The sequence below is a fragment of the Aulonocara sp. 'chitande type north' Nkhata Bay genome, linkage group LG18 (assembly GCF_057382095.1).
Source record: "Aulonocara sp. 'chitande type north' Nkhata Bay isolate Kocher_YH1m ecotype deep benthic linkage group LG18, A_spYH_male_GT1.1, whole genome shotgun sequence".
NCBI lineage: Eukaryota > Metazoa > Chordata > Actinopteri > Cichliformes > Cichlidae > Aulonocara > Aulonocara sp. 'chitande type north' Nkhata Bay.
Window position 1 is genome coordinate 9295644 of NC_141361.1, and position 19788 is coordinate 9315431.

The window sequence follows — 19788 nt, forward strand, 5'->3', positions numbered from 1 at the left end:
CTCCTTATAACACCCGCTCGCTGGAGGACCCCACACAGCCTTCAAACACACTCTTCACCCTGCTGCCTTCTGGAAAGAGGTCCCAGAACATCCGGGCCCTCGCTACCAAACTACGGAAAAGTTTCTTCCCACAAGCCGTCAGACCCCTGAACACTCAGTGACTGCACTGGCACACGCACACCTTCACACACGTTAGTTACTTTTGCACAATACTCAGCATTTTGCATATTTCCATTGTCTTGTGTCTGTATCGTCCTGTTCTGTCTAGTTTTGCACTGTTTTGTCTTGTTTATTTTTGCAATTTATGCACACTGCACTTTATGTAGTCCTGGGTTTGTCCGTATATGTCATATATAGCACCAGGGTCTCGGAGGAACGCTGTCTCATTTCACTCTGTACAGTACCTCTGCACGTGGTTAAAATGACAATAAAAGCCACTTGACTTGACCTGTATTTTGTAGCAGTTGCTTGGAGACGAGTGCCATACAGTTCAAATGAGCATACATTCCAAAATATGCAAATTAGCCCCATACATCATAATGATGATGTTTGCTGTTCAGGGTATGAACATTCTATGCTGAAAGTTTATAAATATACAACCTCTGACTGCTTGTTTTCAGTTGAACTTTTGCAAAGCTGAGGAGATTTTGGCTGCGATCACATCAAGTCCAAAGATGTTTAAACTTCTTTTTCACAGAAAGGTAAGTTTGAAGAGACTCGCAGCACGTTTCTCTGAATATTTTCTTATGGTAAATAAGCATTTTTGAAACTTTTAAGGAAGCTTCTTGGATGATTTCTGTAAAAACTGAATTTTGAATCCAAATGAAGGATATTGTATTTTCTTACCATATACTTTGTTTTATGCCATTACTGATGTTGGTTTTCTTGTTTCTAAACAGAAATCACACAAACAAAACGTGGCAGAGACGGAAAGTCCTTCTACGTCTCATCAGAGGTAAAGAAATGTGTCACTCTTTAATGCTGCTGGAGATATTTATAGCAGTGGTTTAGTTGGAGCTGTTTTATTTCCCTTTTATTGGTGTTTTGTATTTACATCTTTTACTACTTCTAGTCTTGTCTATAATTTATATTGATTCAGAGATTAGCGTTTGAAAATGTAGAGTGTAAATGTACAAAATACATGATTTTGTTCCATTACAGTTATTAATTTTTATCTGCAATCTCCAGCATGTACTCCTTGTTAAAATTTTCCACTTTGAAAAATAACATTTACACTTTTGTCCTCATCAGCATCCCGGATGCTTCTGTTGCTGAAAATGGTCAAAAGAAGAAGAGAAAATGGAGACACTTCTGCTGTTCCTCGGTTTGCTTTTACTCAAAACATATGAAATGCACTTTCTCTTTAAATTGCACTTGTTAATTTAAAGTGACTTTACTTTTTTAATAAACTTATGTTTGTTCGTCCTCTGCAGCAAACTGACAGCGATGCAGAGGCAGAGAGCAGCACTGTGAAGACACAAAAGAAGTGTCGCTGGTTTCTTTTTAAATTCTGGAAGGTATGTTTTATGGAAAGAGTCCCTGTCATCAAGCATTTACTCATCACAGTTAAATGAGAAGAATTAAGAGCAATTTAGCACATCTATGTCCTCAAATTAAGTTCAAAGATGTTTAAACGGTTTTTTTTCACAGAAAGGTAAGTTTGAAGGGACTTGCAGGATGTTTCTCTAAATATTTTTTATGGTAAATAAGCATTTTTGAATCTTTTAATGAAGCTTAATGGATGATTTCTGTAAAAACTGAATTTTGATCACAACCAAATGAAGGATTTTGTATTTCATAGGACAAACTTTAAAACTCAATTTAAAGCATGAATAAATTGTTTTTATTTTATTTAAAGATATTCCTATATATCTGCTTCATGAGCTGACAGCTCACTAAAGTGATAAATAATATGAAATAATACCAAATTTTCTAACTGGACACTTTTCATGGAGAGACTCCCTTGGTATGTTTGTTTTATGCCATTACTGATGTTGCTTTTCTTGTTTCTAAACAGAAATTACACAAACAAAACGTGGCAGAGAAGGAAATTCCTTCTACGTCTCATCAGAGGTAAAGAAATGCGCCACTCTTTAATGCTGCTGGAGATATTTATAGCAGTGGTTTAGTTGGAGCTGTTTTATTTCCCTTTTATTGGCATTTGTCTTCCACCTTGTGTATTTACATCTTTTTTACTACTTTTGGACGTCCTCCAAAATGTTTCAGCGTCAAAGCTCATGCATACATGCACATACACTGCTCAGAATCTTGACATCTTTCCTAATTTTGTGTTTGTGTTTTTACCTTTTTGGAGCAGTGTAGCACGCGGTGGGAAAAAAATAAAAAGTCAAACTGGGACTATAGACCGCTTCGGGTGAGTACACGTGGTGCACAAAGATCAAAGGTCACTTTGTCAAAGTGGAGAAAATGAATTATTTTACACTGATACTGTAAACGTTGCGCGTGTGTGTCAGGTTTCCAAACATCGGAAACACCTGCTACATGAACTCCTGCCTGCAGAGCCTCCTCAACATTGAGGAGTTCATAAGAGACATCAGGCGTCAGGGGGTTTTGTGGAGCACAGATCCAGAAGCTCAGCTCTTAAGGTGCGCTACGTCAACCTTCTACTTTCTTCAAACACCTGAAGAACAAAGAGATCTAACAGCAGAAATGTCTGTTTACCCTTCCTTTCTACAGAAGGCTTATTGATGTCAGGGACTGTCATGAGTCGACAGATTATGGCCTTAAAGATCACCACCTAAGAGCTTTTAAGAAGGCATTCAGCAAGCAAGCTGCCGAATACACCGGCAGTGCACAGAAAGTGCGTCAGCTATTTGGACATTTCGTTTTTTGCTTTACCTTCTGATTTTGATGTACTGTTTTAAATCTCTCTGCTTTTCTTTCAGGACGCTCATGAATTCCTAACATTGTTCCTCAATGAGGTCAAAAGGCTCACACCTCGCCTGGAGAGGAACGCAGCTCTCCTGGGCCAAAGTTATACCTGCCCAGTAGAAGACCATCACATTTTTAAAATGGAGAACATAAGGACATGCAAGAGGTAAGCCTGTCTTTCAGAAACGCAGAGCTGGTTGCAATATTTTCATATACCTCTTTTCCACGTACCTGATCTTTACTTTAACTACGTTACTCCTGAAATGTGTAGCTGCGGTCACCACTCATCACAGCAAGAGGAATTCACCAGTTTGTCTCTTGACCTGGTTCCAGAGGGGTCTGTGATAAACATGTTAGAGACATACTTGAAGGTAAGATCACAAATTCCAATAGAGTTGTCGTATCAGCGATCTTAACACACCTTTTTTGTTAGTGTTTGTGTGTATGCGTGTGTGTGTGTGCATATGTTGAGATTTCTTTCTACCATAAAGCCTGTTTTCTCTGTGCTGTTGTTCAGGAAGAAGAAATAGAATATCGCTGCGATTGTGGAGGGACGGCCTCAGAACTGAAGTCGTCTTTTGATACACTGCCAAGGTGAGTAAGGTCACATCAGAATTGATCGACTGACCAGGTTTCCAAACTGTGGCGCATCAAATATCAGAGTTTTTCGAGACAATATTTGAGCAGTCGTTTTCTCCCATCTTCTGTTTGTGTTTGACACTCATTCTTCTTATTTTCTGCCTTGTTTGTGTTTTTTTTCTTTTCTGCCAGAGTTCTGATCTTGCATCTGAAGAGGTTTGGCTTTACACAAACCTACAAGATTCAGAAGGTGGATGACCCCGTCAGGCTGCAGAGGGACTTGGTGGTGCCATCCAATCAGGTAAAAACAGACTGCAGAACGTCTCAGGCTACGTCCACACTAGCCCGGATAGATTTGAAAACTCCGTGTCCACACTAGCGTTTTCAGTCATTTTCAAATAGTTGTGCGTCTGCATTGAAACGGCCGAAAACGCCTATGTTCCAGTCCTGCGCATGCGCAAAAGTGAGTGAGAATTACAGAATTTGAAGAAAAGCTATCCGGAGCATGTACAAACTGATATTAATCGTTTTTAGGGCTGTCAAAGTTGAGAGCAATCAAAACAACTGCTGTATAATGCACTCGGCTTATCTTTGTTTAATTGCTCACATGACTGCATCACATGACTAAAATGCGTCATCGTTTTAGAAAGTCTGCGTTTTCGAGTGTCCACACTGCGACGGGACAACTCCGTTTTGAAATGTATGCGTTTTCGAGAGCGTTTTCAAGATGCTGTGTTTTTCCTTGAGGAAAACGCCGTCTCAGTGTGGACGGGAGGTCAAAGCGGAGAGAAAACGATGTGTTTTCAAACGAAAACGCATTAGTGTGGACGTAGCCTCAGCAAATCAGCTTAATTGTGGCACTGATGTGAGACTTTATGAAACTAACACTCTTTGGATTTGTTCCTTCTCAGGGTGGTGGCTGTTATAGTATTGTCAGCATCATCAGTCATTATGGAGGCACAGAGTCAGGTAAAACAACAGACTTGTGACAAACAGAAAATGAAAACTTGCTACTTTTCAGTGAAGGACTCACACACAAAAGCTTTTGATGTTCTAAGAAGCACTAAGTCAAAATCACTGTTTGCTTGAATCAGTTGACTTCCAGAAGTTGGATTCATTTGTCTTAATGTGATTTCAGGACACTACATCTGTAGTTCTGTCCATCCTGAGGAGAGTCAGCACTCTACATCAGATCGCTGGCTCACCTATAATGACGCACAGGTGCTCCACACAACCGGATCGGCAGTTTGTGAGGAACAGCAGCACTCGGCCTACATCCTGTTTTACAAGAGAAACGTAAGAAGACACAGCATCTCATCCTGAAGTGAGAGAATTTTTAAATGTCCTGTTACCTTGTTAACCAGTTTTGTCTTCATTCTCAGTTCTGAAACAGGAAGTGGAAGGAAGGAAGGAAGTTAAGGTCATCGTCATGCTGAGAAGGAAAAGCAGTCGTCCCAGCCCACCATCGCACACTGGAGGACAAGTATAGGTAAGTATTGCCCTCAGGAGGGAGGGTCCTCCCAGAGAGCCTGGTCCTCCCAAGATTTCTTCCTCCAGGAGGGAGTTTTTTCTTGCCACCGTCGCCCCACATTCACTGGTCTCATCAGCAGGGACATTTTTAACCTCCTAAGACCTGAACTTTCATGGCATGCATTTTTAATTTCTCTGTGCCATTTGGGTTGATTGGGACCTGATGAATGTAAAAACAAAGACATCAGATTCGGACTATCTTTTTTTTGTTTCTCAAAAGAATGAGATCCACATATGAGGACATTCATTTTAAATTTCGATTGAACAGTGGCAGTGTAATGTCCTCCCTCATAAGTGGATATCAGGTTTTTGAAGAGCAAAATTTTGTATTTTGGTCTAGACAACCCAAAATGTTATGTCTACATATGTGGACACCAGGTCCTAGGAGGTTAAAACAAAATCTACTAGAGATCGTCCTTTTCTGGACCAGTGTTTGGCTTGCTCTCTGGAAACAACAAATTAGTGCTGTCAGCGTTAACGTCATTTTACCTAATGACGTTTACGCTGACAGCACTAATTTTATTGTTGTTATTAATATTATTATTAATTTATTTGTAAAATAAATTAAATTTAAAAAAACAAAGAAATGATTTAATTCTTTATTTTATTTTGTTTTATTAAAATCAAAATAACAACAAAAACAAAAATAACTAATAAAAAAATATTAAAAGTATTCAGCAGTGTTTTGTGAAATTTGTAATGAGCCTTAGTTAAGTTGATGTCACAGAAGTTTCTGAATCATTTAGATTGTTCAACAAACTGATTCACTCAGGTAAAGATGGTAAGCTGGAGCAATGGTACCCTTGGAGTTCAGTTTAAGTTTTCAGACAAATATTCCCTCGATCAGTTGCAGCTTCTGCTTTTAAATAAATGATTTAGCTGCAAATGTTTAGCTGCAGGTAGCAAAGTCCAAAAGTGACAACATTTCCACTGCAGTCTCTCCAGAAATGGCTTATAAAATTTTTACCAAATTAGACATTTATCCTTGGATCATTGACAACCCTGTAGGGTGAAAATCTTTCATTGTACCTTTTATAACATTTTAACAAGTTGCTGTCTCCTGCTGCAAGTTTCCTGTTTTGGCTGAACTTCATCAGCTCAAAAAAACTCACCGTGCTGTGGTGTACTAAATGACCTCATGTACAGGACACACTGAAGGCAGGTTTGCAGTGTTTAATTAACAAAGTCAAGATCAGTTAACAACAGCTGAACTAAAGACTTTCTTTTTCTCATCGATAAAATGAGGTCCATGCCAATGCGCTCAAATGGGACCTCCATTAATGGTGAGGGGCATAAAGGTGCTTTTTGAATGACCAGCTGGTTCACCAGCTGACACCATTGGACGCACACCATCGGCGCATATCCAAACATGCAAGAAATGCAAGATGGTGGTGCGCACAGATACAGCGGCTCTCCACTTACCCAATTTCACTGTGCAAGAAACTGCACAATGACAATAAAAAGCTCTAAGTCTAAAACAGTTTCCTGGCCAGTAAAATCGGGCAATTATTCGCTCCAGAGTTTTATGCTATTCCAGGTGACCAGCCATCGACTTGTAATGAGCCAGCTAAAACAATAATTTCTCAGTGGCTCTTCTGGCACCAACAAGTGGGTGTGTTCTTCCATCGTGCAAGTGTCACGACACACTGAACATGGTCTGAACATGGATTTTCCCTCGATATTTCTTTTCCACCAGTACTATGGGGTATTTGTGAATATCCATGACTGACCCGGCCAGGTGGCCAGCTGGTCTTTGGACAGGGTCACGGCAGTTTCAAGGTTCAACAAAATCCCTTTCACTGACAGACTGAAGGAAAGCTCCTCAAAAATAGAGGGTCTTCAAGCTCCTCAGTGGCACGAAAAGGTTTCCCGGACTCAGTGTTGTATATTTTTTTCCCAAAAGATTGAAATAGTGGAGAGAAATCAGCTTCTGAAACCATCCAGAAGACAAAGTCTCCAACTGGTTTGTGGAAGTCCAGTTTCTCCAAATTAATCAGCGGGTGAAATGTCTCTTCATGGATGGTTTTGATTCTGTTGTTATTCACGAACAAAGCCCTCAAAGCAGCATATGAAAGAAAGTCCTCTTTCATTGTTGTCTCCAGCGTGTTAAAAGAGAGATCGAGCTCAGTGATGAGTTTTGAAGCGGCTGCAGGGACTTCTCGAAGGTTTTGGCTCGAACAGTCGAAGGATGTTGTTCACAGTGGTGACACTGTTGACTGGTGATTGACAAGCACTGAGATACTAGCATGACAAACACAAGAAACATCATGACTTATTCTCCTGAGTGCCTGCAAAACAAACACAAAATCAAACTCAAAGCTTTTCTCTCAGATGCTGGTGTGGCACAATCTAATGATAAAAAAGGTCATGCTAACAGCTTTTGGAGCACAGCTGCACAAAATAACAGCTTTTGGAGCACAAAATGCATTACAGGTAAACCCAGTACCCAAACATGTTAACAAGGATAAAGAAAAAATCTGAAACAAAAGCAGGTAGTGTGGTGATTTATGTTGTGAGGATGCTTTCACTCCCATCAAAGTCACCCAGTGTTGAGAACCCAAATGAGCCCAAAAACCTCAAGTGGCTGCAACCAACAGCGAACGTCAAGAAGTGGATACTTGCATGTTGAGCCAGAAACATGCAGAAAACCCAAAAGAGGCGAGATAGCACATCTTGGTCCCACTCAGGCAGTACGAACACCTGGAAAGAGGAGCCCACAGTTCAGACCCAAGGTCACTGGTAAGGACACCAGCCAGTTATAAGTCTAGTTTTAATTTTCATTTTAGTTAGTGTTATGGCCTTTCTAAGGGTGGCCAGACCATAATATAAGGGTGATCCACCCCTGTCTGACCCCAAGCAGCACATCACACAACCAGTACAATTTTGATGGTGATTTTTTTTCACAGTGATTGAATTCTAACAAAGGAAAGGAGCGAACTATAGCTTCGGGGTGGACCCCAAAACAACAAACAAAAGGGACCGTATCTAAAGGATGTACAAAACTTATTTATGAAAAGAATAAAACCAAATGACAATGTCTTATCTCCCTAACTAAGAAAAACATGAGAAAAGGGTAATCAAATAAAAAGGCAGTCCACCCCTACATGCTCCTGTATAAAGAAACAGGTAACACAAAGCCTGCCGGTTGAGGTCCATGGCAGTGTCATCTTATATGTTGTCTCCAGGTCATTAGCCAATCTGTATGGGCCGTCCCATGGATGCACCAATCACGGAAAGGCACCTGCACACTCAGATTTACATATGAGACAACATTACGACAACAGTCGTAACATTAACTAAAAATGTTTTTCACCATCTCGTTTTAACTTCTGGTTTAGCTTCAGCTAACTAAAACTAAATGGACCTTGGAAATAATCACATCTTAATAGAGTGAACCATAGACTGTATAAAAGATAGGACCATTGCAACTTTACTGCAGCACTTCACCCTTTCACATAGTCCCAGCTCTTCTCTGTCATGTTTTATGGTGCTGCAAATGTCTTCAGTTGGTGAAAGGTTGGGCTGCTGGTGTCTTGTTGTGCTTGCTATGCATCCCTGACTCCTTTCTTCTTTCTGCATCAAGTAAGGAATGTAGTGAAAGTTCTCAAGAGGTTAAAAGCACCACTGAAAAAATGCCATCAGACCTGAGTTGGGACACTTGGATTATGGAGCTTCTGGACCAAGAGAGTGGATGGGAGCATGTGTTTAACAAGTAAGAGTATAACGTCCCCCAAAATGTCCCTAACTAAGAAAAACATGAGAAAAGGGTAATCAAATAAAAAGGCAGTCCACCCCTACATGCTCCTGTATAAAGAAGCAGGTAACACAAAGCCTGCAGGTTGAGGTCCATGGCGGTGTCATCTTATATGTTGTCTCCAGGTCAAGGAGACAACCTTAACCTTAACAACCTTTCGCGTGCCACAGCTGGTTGCCGACCCCTGGACTAGACTATTTAACAATATGTTACAGATTTATGTTACAAAGAAGAAACGCCACAGAGGAGGTTTGTGGATGTAGTGAAGGAGGACATGCAGAGGGTTGGTGTGACAGACGATGCAAACAATTGCCCATTCCCACAAAGCTATGGTAAAAGCTAGCGTGAGATTGGGCTGGGTTCATTGTACTGCTGTATATGACTAGGTATTTATTTGGGAAAGGAAAAAATGAACTGAAAACAGTTACTTTCTTATGAAATGAACAAAAATAAAACCCAATGTTGTAACAATTACTGCATGGTATATAAATTAAGATTTTCAAAATAAAACACCAGGCCTCCTAAGTCCTAACTCTGGTTTCACTCATAAAACCTTATACCTTTAAAGTGGAATGGCTTTCACCTTTGAAATGCCCCAGGGTACAACTAAAACAGTTATTGTCAACTTAAACCACATTTGTACTAGTGGGCCCCCACATAGACACACATTTACTTGTCCATATTAAACCTGAAGCATAGGCCCTTTCTCTTGTTTGTACTTGTGTTCTCGTGTACTCATGATACGTCATCAGTCGGAGACCAAGTACTGTTCCAATTCAAAGTATGCATCAAGCCGAGAACGCGAAAAAGTCCCGGATGTGTTCTCGCTCCGCCTGTTTTATTGATAAATGAACGTTTTCTTTAAATTATTTGAATATATATGAGTGCCTGTGTATAAATACACAAACAATACACATATGCTTTCAATTGTGTAATTTAAGTGATCTAGGTAGCTCTGTTTTGGAAGTTCAGTTAACGCTAGAAATGTGTTTTGGAGTTTCTACGTCCTTTAGAATTTGTACGTGCTTTTTGGAGTTTGTACGGGATTTATCTCTAGGGGCCACTGTATATATTTATATATAAACATACATAAATAAAACCACTTTTTTTTTTTTTTACATTAGTAATTCCTTTTGTGCATAATTTTATATTGTTGTTAATAATAAATTAATTAAAGCAACAAAACAACCTGAAGAGCCGAAAGAGCCGTCTCTTTTTAGTGAGCCGAGCTGAAAGAGCCGGTTCTCTAAAAAGAGCCGGAATTCCCATCACTAATTCTTAGGACTTAGCTTCTGTGTCAGGTCCCACAGGTTCACCTGAACCTTTACCACTTGTCCCGCCCCAAAGCAGAAAAGAGTGTTTTGGACTGGCTTGTTAGTCTAGCAACCAAAGACAATACAGAGTTGAGATGACTGACATTAGATTGGTAAACAAATAAGGTGAACCTATAAAACAGTCATAAATTCAATTATGTTTAATTCTTGAGTTTAATAAACAGATAATGTCTGTTAGCAGTTAATCTGTCATTACAGTTAAATGCTGAAGCAGGAATACATTTGTTTAACACTCACAAATGTAGGACTTAGTCATTTCTACTTTAATTTCTCCATTTTCTACCTATAAAAGGATGACAAAATCGCATTTGGAGTCTGCTGTAGTTGATAGTGGTGCAAATACTTTCACAACCACAAGTCAAAGGTTTTTACACTTAATTTGTCTTGTTTTTCAATACATCAGTATTTTAAAATACATTGTTATTTATCATAAAAAAGAGCAGCATTGATGAGTAATGTGCTAGTTTTCTGTGGTGCCATTTTCATCCTTGTACTACTGTGGTAGTGAAATATACTTTAGAAATGTGCTATAATAATGCAGTTCTTTAACTTGGACTTGGTCTTGTATGGTTTAACCTTTTTTTCCTGTGTGTTCGCATTTGTATTGTAACATTTATTCTGTAGCGATATCTCCCAGGTGGCGTCTTTGGTCTCCTTCCTTGCTGTTTTCTGGTAGTGACCTCACCCAGATAGCTGTAGGATGGTCACTCACAAGCTGAACACAAATATTTCTTTTAATCTTTGCTGCCATTGTATTAAACTTGATTTATGAATTTATGTATTCAGTCAACACAAATTCCAAGCAGGTAAAAAGCTTTGGAGCTCAGCAGCAGTCAGAAGAGCTTGATGAGGTGAGGAAGAAGTTACTGCCTCTGTCAGTGCGCCCCAGGGTGGCTGTGGCTACAGTGTAGCTTGCCATCACCAGTGTGTGAATGTGTGTGTGAATGGGCGAATGACTGGATGTATAAAGCGCTTTGGGGTCCTTGGGGACTAGAAAAGCGCTTTACAAATACAGGCCATTTACTGTTGTCCTGGAGTAACTGTAACCCACATAATTCCCTGAGGAATTATTAAAGTATTCTGATATTAAAATCAAACATGAAATGCATTCAAAGACAGAACAGAAAATATTCACAAGCAAATAAAATAATATATTCAATAGTTGTTTTTTGTTTTATCTTTCAAATCCTGTTTATAAATTGGCTTTAGCCTGTGCAGCATCACAACTCAGGTGAGTTCTAAAGAACTCCTCTATCTTCTTCCACAGGTGGATCTCTGCTGCTGCGTGGGCCCTGGGCTCCCCTCCCCACACCACTGAGAAGCTAAGCATCCCATGGAAAGCAGAGGAACAGAAGGGTCCATAGGGTGGCTCCAGCAAATGTCCAGCTCCAGGATAAAAAATAGTCTCAAAGTTCTCCTTCCCACGACGCTTCAGTCTCTCCACCATCTGGTCCATGTAGGCCTTGCTGTCCCAGTTGAGGTCATCCTCTGCAGCCACAAAGAGAAACTGGCTCTTGGCTCGTTCAATGGGGACGAGGCTTCCTTTGTTCTTCTCTTCCAGGGGATCTTCAGTAGCATACTTGATAAGGTTTGCTCCAGACTTGGTGGTAATCACCTTGCTGAAGTCAAACATTAAGGGTGAGAGGATCTGCTGTTTCTTGTAGTAGAGGGGAGTGCCCACACTGGCACTGGTGCCATTGATCCAAACTAAGGCCTCCACACCGGGCACGAATGCAGCAAGAGAGAGCGCGATATCTGTTCCCTTTGATCTTGATATTATGCCGACTCCTTTACTGCCCGCCTGTGAAATAACACACAGAGCTCAGAAACCGGCAATTCCAAAGTATTAAAAGTTGTGACCTGCTGGGCATTTAAACTGGAACAGTAGTACAATAAGTACTTCTACAAAGGATACAGCTGTGCAAATATGATTACAGCTAATATGACAAGCCACCCCCTCCTCTGTCCTCCAGATGCATTTTAGGAACTGAGACATCTTTTAAGACATCTGTTATTAATCTCTGTCTCTCTTCCACAACATGTCTTCTATCCTGTCTTCCTTCTCTCACCCCAGATGGCCCCGCCCCTCCCTGAGCCTGGTTCTGCGGGAGGTTTCTTCCTGTTAAAAGGCAGTTTTTCCTTCCCACTGTCGCCAAAGTTCTTGCTCATAGGGGGTCATTTGATTGTTGGGTTATTCTCTGTATGTATTATTGTAGGGTCTGCCTTACAATATAAATACTTTGAGGCGACTGTTGTTGTGATTTGGCGCTATATAAATAAAATTGAATTGAAATTGAATCAAGAAAAGTGATGTACCCTTTGCAGAAAATATACCTTCGCCACCTGTTAAAAAAAAAAAGGGGGCCCACTGTAATGATAGTGAATACTTCTAAGTGGAAAACCACATACAGTACCTGGGGGTGTAAACAAGACTCCTCGTATGTTCCCCTCTTTGACTGGGTCCCGACTGACCCCGTCTCCCATCAAAAACCTCTCGTTTGTCTCTTCTGCCAGTATCCTGCCATCCGCCTCCTGCTCATGCACAGAAAACTTCACCACGTGAGGGTTCAGAGCTTTGTTCTTGAAGAAGTACTTGTGCAAAGTGTCTGCCTTCAGTGACTGCAGCAGACCCATGGGCTGCACTCCAACGTAGCTCCCGTTGAGTGAGGGGTCTCGGTTCAGGTCGACCTCTCCGCCATCATCTGCCCTGTAAGTGGCTGAAGAGCCGAACACCACTTCTCTCTCGTCGGTCGATGTGGCTCTGATTGTGACTACCTGCCTTGACCGCAGCCCGGCCACTTTCAGCTGAACGGGCTCATCAAACAGACACCTGGTGCTCGGCAGCAGCCTCAGCCTGACTTGGGAGGACATCTTTTCTGAAAGATCAAAGACTGAACTCCATGAATGTTCAATATTTGGACAAATGGGTCATTGCAAGGAAAATAAAAAAGAAACATTCTTGGAATGCTTCCCACTCGACACCATCAGAATCAGATCTTTTTTTTTTTTAACTTCAATATATTTGAGGACGCAATGCTACATACTATGTAGATTACTGGAGTTACAGACCAGAAAGTATACAGTGTTAGGTCAAAATGTGGCACTTTTTAATGTCCCAGCATTTTTTAAATCTCACAACTTTTTAACCACATGAAATTTTAAAGGCTGAAAATTACATTTCAGCTTTGTTACAAACAGCAACCTATTTAATTTTAATTCAGCTGTCTACTGGGATATATCAAAATTTTCAGTAGTAAAACTTCATAAATTTAATGCCAATGATGCAGAGAAAAAGAAACAAGCAATAATACACTGGGTATTTTTCCTGCTCTGATCAGTCACTGGAGAAAACTCTCACAGGTGCATTTTGATGATCTTTCACATAGTTACTGGATGTGAAAGGTCATTTTTTCCCTACATTCTAGTGTCCAAAGTAATTTTCTAAAGCAGGGATTCCCAAAGTGTGGGCTGGGGCCCTCTGGTGGGCTGTAAAGATACTGCAGGTGGACCACAGTATTAACAGAAATTCGGTTTGGAATTACTCGGAAGTATGTGTAGTTACATGTTCATACAAGTTAATTTACTTATATAAAAAGTGAATTCGAACTGGTAGTACGAGGTGGTTAGTTTGTGATATTATTCATTACTGTGACCTTAATTTTCTGCTCATGTATTTAAATTTGTATCCCTGTGGCAGGCGGGGTCACACACTGGCCTTAACATTATGCATATGATTGGGTAACAATAGCAAATTATAGCCTGAGTTGTTTATGTTTGTTTTGTTTTCAAGGAAACATATACATTTCTTTTGTATTTTAATTAGAGGGAGGATTTCAGATTGGGTGGGCCCCGCTAGGTTTTCTTTTTTTAAGAGAAAACGGAAGTTGTTGTTGGGGACTGAAAGTTAATGACACACTGAAATCCCTAAAGTTTATGGAATTTTGGTTAATTGTATGGATTAAACAAATGACACTAATGGCTCTTGGCTCTGGAGTAATCGCTGAAATTACTCCAGAGATCTAAAGCGTATCTTATATGAATATTTCCCATAATGCTGAAATGCCAAGTGTATCATATTTAATACATTAGTTTTTATGACTTTTTTGAGACTTCCACATTATTAGTGTGAATTTTCCCCCTGAGAAATCTGAAGAAATTGCACAATAAAATTTCAAGCAATAAATTGCACAAAAATGCCAGCTGAAGTAAAAAAAATAAAAAAATAAATTAAATTAAGACTCATACATGCACATTGATATTTAATTTTTTTTATGGGTCTAAAGTTAAAAAAATACCTGTGTCAAAAAGATGAACCATTTTGTAGTTATTTCATGGTTCAGGCTTTACAGGGTTAAAAACGAATTCAACTGTTGTTTCATTCTTTTATTCTGAAGCACATTTGAATTCATGGGATTAATTTCTTCTTTTCTTATGTATGTGTACTTTTGATATTTGTTTTGTTTTCTGTTCATTATTAATCATACTGTCTGTGTAAAACACCAGCTTCTAATCTAGGCATGGGGATATCTTTAGAGTCCTGCATATGCAAACCATGCATATGTCACAGAGGGACAACACAACAATAAACAAGGGGAGACTGAGACAACATGAAGACAATATAGATACAGTATAATGAGACGGGGGAAGTTAGCTCAACACAAAACACATTACATATCCATTACCAAAATAAAACAGGAAATGTGACACAACATGAATCCATCCATCTTCTTCTGCTTATGTAATCCAGGGTCACAGCGAGAACATAGATCATTTGACAAAATGAGCTCTTAAGACACCGAGACCATGACAGCTGTATATAGATTCAAGGACTCAAGAGATTTTTCAAATTAGCAAAGAAAAAAAATATATCAACATTTTTCTGGAAATGTATGTTTCCATTAAAATAGTAAATGGCCTGTATTTGTATAGCGCTTTACTAGTCCCTAAGGACCCCAAAGCGCTTTACACAACCAGTCATCCACCCATTCACATTCACACACCGGTAATGGCAAACTACATCGTAGCCACAGCCACCCTGGGGCGCACTTCGTAATCCATTTAAAAATTCATCTTAAGTCACTGTCTGCTTATTCAGAAAAGTCCTGTTTAATTTTTTATAGGAGATGTACTCCAGAGAAGCTCCTCACTGTACAGGTGAGACGCTCGTGACTGACTCGCAACACAAAAGCTGCCAAAATAAGTGAAAAGCAAGGATTCTGGTATCTTACTGCCCCTGAGGATTTTTATCCCTTTCCAAATTTATTTAACAACACAAATTCAAAACAGCTGATTATTCAGCTTCATTATATGACATAAACCCTGTATTCTCTCTCCCCTTGAGCTTTTCTCTCTTAACTGTCACCAGATTTTTGTTATCTTGTCCACACAAACAGTTTTATTTGAATGTAGTTTGCAATTTTTCTTGCACAGAATTTATGCAGATAAAGTTATCACATCATTCCACCAAATGTTACAGTTTATGGCAATAAGACATGGAAGAAAAGCACAAAACTGCATAAAAGGTCAACCTAAACCTCCAGACATTTGAACACTTTTACTAATTTGTAATCCATGATCATTTCTGCACTAACATCTGAATGTGAAATAAAGCTTCACTCTGCTGATCTGTTACTTACAATCATCTAAAAGCCTTTATGTCCCATTAATTTATTTTACTTGTGATGTGACAGATGGACGGTGGGAGTATGTAAATAATCATAACAACAGCAAAAATGTACTGACAAGGTGAAAGTGAGGGTCTAGAATCTAGTTATAGTTCAATCACTATATCAAGCTAAATGAAAAGGCTTTAAGCTGAATTCATACTGATGTAGATGTAAACTTTACATAAACTGATTTTTGTGCTCTGAGGCTGAAAAGTATGCCAAAAACTGCCATTCTTTTAACGGGCACCTGAGGCTATATCCAAAGAAGTGAGTAACTCTCAGCAGTAGGAATACACTTGTTTACAGCTTGGACCAAAGCCGTTTTTTGTATCTATGGCTAATTTTCTACTTGTAACAGCTTCATGCAGGGTGGAATTTTATATAACTTACCCATTTAAATTGTGTGCAAGTGGATGTAGCCACATTTAGTGACAGGTGCGTGGAAACTAGGTCAGTACTGTTTTAGTGGGCCTCACCGAAATTGACCTCTCAGCCACGTAACTGGGTAAGTTTTGTATTATTTAAAAATGCAAATCATCAGCTAGTCCAAGAACTTTGTGCTCCAATTCTAGTGTGTGATGTTCAAGTATTTAGTTTGTTACACCAATATATTGTATTGATATAGTTTGCTTACCAAGCTTGGAAGCATTGGGTGATAACTACATCCTCTTGCTAACGCACTGCTTACACCAGGCTGTTTTTCTGCTTGTTTGTTTTTCATTGTTATTTTTAAGTATGAGTGATAGAGTGAAATAACATGTTTTAATTCAAGTTTATTATTTATTACATCAACGCTAAAAAGAGTTTAGTATTGATTGCTTAACTACAAAGGATTGGAAACAAATCTTTCATCCATTCTGTTTGGGAAATCTATCCATTCATTTACTTCCACTTACCTAATTCCGGGTCACAGGGGGCGGGGGGAGCCTATGCCACCTGTCATAGGGAAAGCTGGGTTCCACCATGGACAGGTTGCCAATCTCTCACAGGGCAACACATCCATTCACACTCACATTCACACCTACAGTCAATTTAGCATGACTAATTAACCTAATTGCATGCATGTTTTTGGGCTGTCCAAAGAAGCCAGAAAGGCAAAGAACATGCACACACAAACTGGGTTGAGACTCAGAACCTTGTTGCTTTGATATTCAGTACAAATCACTGGTCCACTCTGCTTGACACTCAGGAAGCTTTAGGTTTTAAATGTGGTGCCTAAAGTTAGATATTTGGGTCACATCATGACTGATCTCTGCAATGATGATGTGCAGCACCACTGCTGCACAGTATATGCACAAGCAAATATGCAAGTCTTTAAATTCTACATGTGTACAGATGATGTTAAAAGCTCCTTTTAGATGGCTTTTTTTTATTGTACTCCATCTTAAACCACAATTATGGCACAAAAATGAAAGAAAAAAGCTTTAGGATGTTGCTCAAGCTTGTGCAAGTGCAACACTAAATGTGTATTGTTTTAAGTTTTGATTGAGTAGTGTTAGTTTGTTCTTTTCCTTTGTTTGATGACTTCATTTACTTTTGTTTGAGCAACCAAAAAAAAGTCAAGTGGATTTCATAATGGTTTTGAACACACTAACAATAAAAAGCCCATTTAAGCCTCTCAGAAAATTCCTAATAGAACATCTCAGCTTTTCATTAGTTATCTATTGTTTTACAGAGTTTTTCAAATCCTGCAGGAGGCATTACTCTCAAAACAGAAATAGTAACACCCATGATGTTAACCTATTGCTCCCTCTTGATGCAGTGTAACCACTGCACTGTTAAGCCAGGGGGCTTTTTTTTTTTAAATCTACATAAATATACACGGTACGGTATCATATACCAAACATTAAATGTATTTTTTTTCCTAAAAACTATGAAAATACAGATTTCCATGCAGTAGTGTTGCAACACAGAATCTGACATGATGTCTATGCCTATTCAGGCCTCACTGGGAACATTGTAAAGCACAAAATGTGTGGGATAAACATGTAATTGTTATACTTTTACCAGAAACGTGGAAATCTTTGATCATCTGTTTTCAAAAGCAGGCCAACACGTTCGCTGTCTGCATGTTGGCAAGAGCCCGAGGACCACTGCCAAACACAAGGGCCGCAGAGGGATTTGAATAAATGTTTCTACAATCACTGTTTCCTCGTGTCCTTTTTAGATGAATTAAAAGGAGATGATATGGTGGCTCTGCTTGTTTTGGATGCACTGTGCAAGGAATGAGACAAAGACTAAAGAAAAGCGCTCTTGCGTAAATCAAAAGTTGTTTGACTTTGGAGACCAACTTTTTCCTTTGTGTGTTGATAAAATCAAGAACTACACAAAAAGTGTACAAGAACTAAGGAATTTTCTACACCAGTCATTGCAGTTAATCAAATCGCAATCACTATTGCTAGGATTTAGTTTCCCGTGAAAGCTCCAAGAGCAAGGCAGCTCTCAGATTGTGGTTTTTGATTGTTTTGCCAGTTTCATAAAAAAATTATAGTATGAGACATGTGCTACAGATATATATATATAAAAAAATTATTTACTGACCTCTTACAGCTACAATCAATAAGATTTATTAATAACATAATGTAGGGTGCGATCGTGGCTCAAGAGTTCGTCTTGTAATCGGAAGGTTGCCGGTTTGAGCCCCGGCTCCGACAGTCTTGGTCGTTGTGTCCTTGGGAAGACACTTCACCCGTTGCCTACTGGTGGTGGTCAGAGGGCCCGGTGGCACCTGTGTCCGGCAGCCTCGCCTCTGTCAGTGCGCCCCAGGACAGCTGTGGCTACAATGTAGCTTGCCATCACCAGTGTGTGAATGTGTGTGTGAATGGGTGAATGACTGAATGTAGTGTAAAGTGCTTTGGGGTCCATAGGGACTAAGTAAAGCACTATACAAATACAGACCATTTACCATTATGTTTAGAAACAGAGTGGACCTTTCAAATTATTTCACACATTTCCTCTAGGTTCAAATTTGTAGCTCTTTCTCAAAAAATTTGAGTGATTTCATTATTGTAAACCCAGTAAATGTGCTTTTAAAGTGCAATCAACACTTTGAAACGGTTCAAACACTGGATAATATCTCATTATGGCTTCCAGATGGACTAAATAAATAAAAAGAAGCTTGCAGCTAGCAGCATGAAATAGTGAAGAAAGGGGAGCCGATATCATGTGATGCATTATTGAGCAAAGTGTAAGAATAGTCTAAGAAGAATTTTGGCTTTCAAGTTTTCTTCAACTGACTTTAAAACAGTCTTTGTCTCTGTCCTTTGTTACTAAAGTCCTAAAGATACAACACAGTCTTAAAAATAAATACATCTGCACCACATGGGACAGAGATCTTGGCTCCTCTTGTCAGCAGCCTGCTGAGATAATTACACGGTGCAGACTACATGAACATGGCCTAATAATACACAGTGCAGACTCTAGTATTCAGTGAGGTTTCACGGAGTCCTGAAAACTTCACCCCTGATAAAGTCTTTTGGAGCATCATGACCTGCCTCCTGTCTGTTTTGGCTCCACAATGGGCCACAACAAACAGCTCACCATTAACAACAGCAAGTTAATGTCAAGTGGACATTGGATAGTGTTCAGAACCCAGCCTTAACTTCTCTGATCACCTATTCTGCTTGTCTCTAAAGCCTGTATGTTTTATACCTTGTACTTGTGAAATACTTTTAACATCTCAGTTACAGTTCTGGTATCTGCTGGTATCTGCATGCAGTTTAAATTTGAATGGCTATACACAAATGAATTAATCATCATTTACTCATAAACACAGAAGCATAAAGTCAATCTCAAGTTCCCACAGAACATACATCCCTTAGTGCAGGTATAATGCCTTTCAAAGGCCAGAAGCTGACGTGAGCTCCACTGAGCTGAAATGACAGAAAGGGAGCAGTCAGATACAGAAACACAAAGAACAGGAGAGATAGAGAAGGAGCTTTTCAACAATGCTGCTTAATAAATCAAACAGGCAGATGAAGGTTCTGCAGTCTTCATGAACTCCCTGCACTGTAGCAAGCATGTTATCTCCCAT

The 19788-nt window shown here is 39.5% G+C and overlaps 1 protein-coding gene and 1 pseudogene across 2 annotated transcripts; one reads left to right on the top strand and one right to left on the bottom strand.

The window, feature by feature from the left end:
* The first annotated feature begins 575 nt into the window (after window positions 1-575).
* Window positions 576-5640, top strand: LOC147307958 (ubiquitin carboxyl-terminal hydrolase 37-like). 2 transcript variants are annotated; one of them, XM_086272695.1, is made up of 15 exons: window positions 576-701; window positions 900-955; window positions 1252-1324; window positions 1434-1517; window positions 2018-2073; window positions 2318-2374; window positions 2475-2606; window positions 2698-2821; window positions 2907-3058; window positions 3164-3263; window positions 3410-3486; window positions 3664-3772; window positions 4383-4440; window positions 4610-4767; window positions 4854-5640. In XM_086272695.1, exons 1-15 carry the CDS (start codon window positions 675-677, stop codon window positions 4857-4859), a joined length of 1269 nt encoding a protein of 422 aa, XP_086128821.1. In that variant the 5' UTR covers window positions 576-674; the 3' UTR covers window positions 4860-5640. The 2 variants fall into 2 exon arrangements, with proteins under 2 accessions (XP_086128821.1, XP_086128820.1); XM_086272694.1 differs by lacking the exon at window positions 4854-5640 and having other exon boundaries at window positions 4610-4794.
* A 4466-nt stretch (window positions 5641-10106) lies between these two features.
* Window positions 10107-13351, bottom strand: LOC147307959 (acyl-coenzyme A thioesterase 2, mitochondrial pseudogene; annotated as a pseudogene).
* Window positions 13352-19788: the final 6437 nt, after the last annotated feature.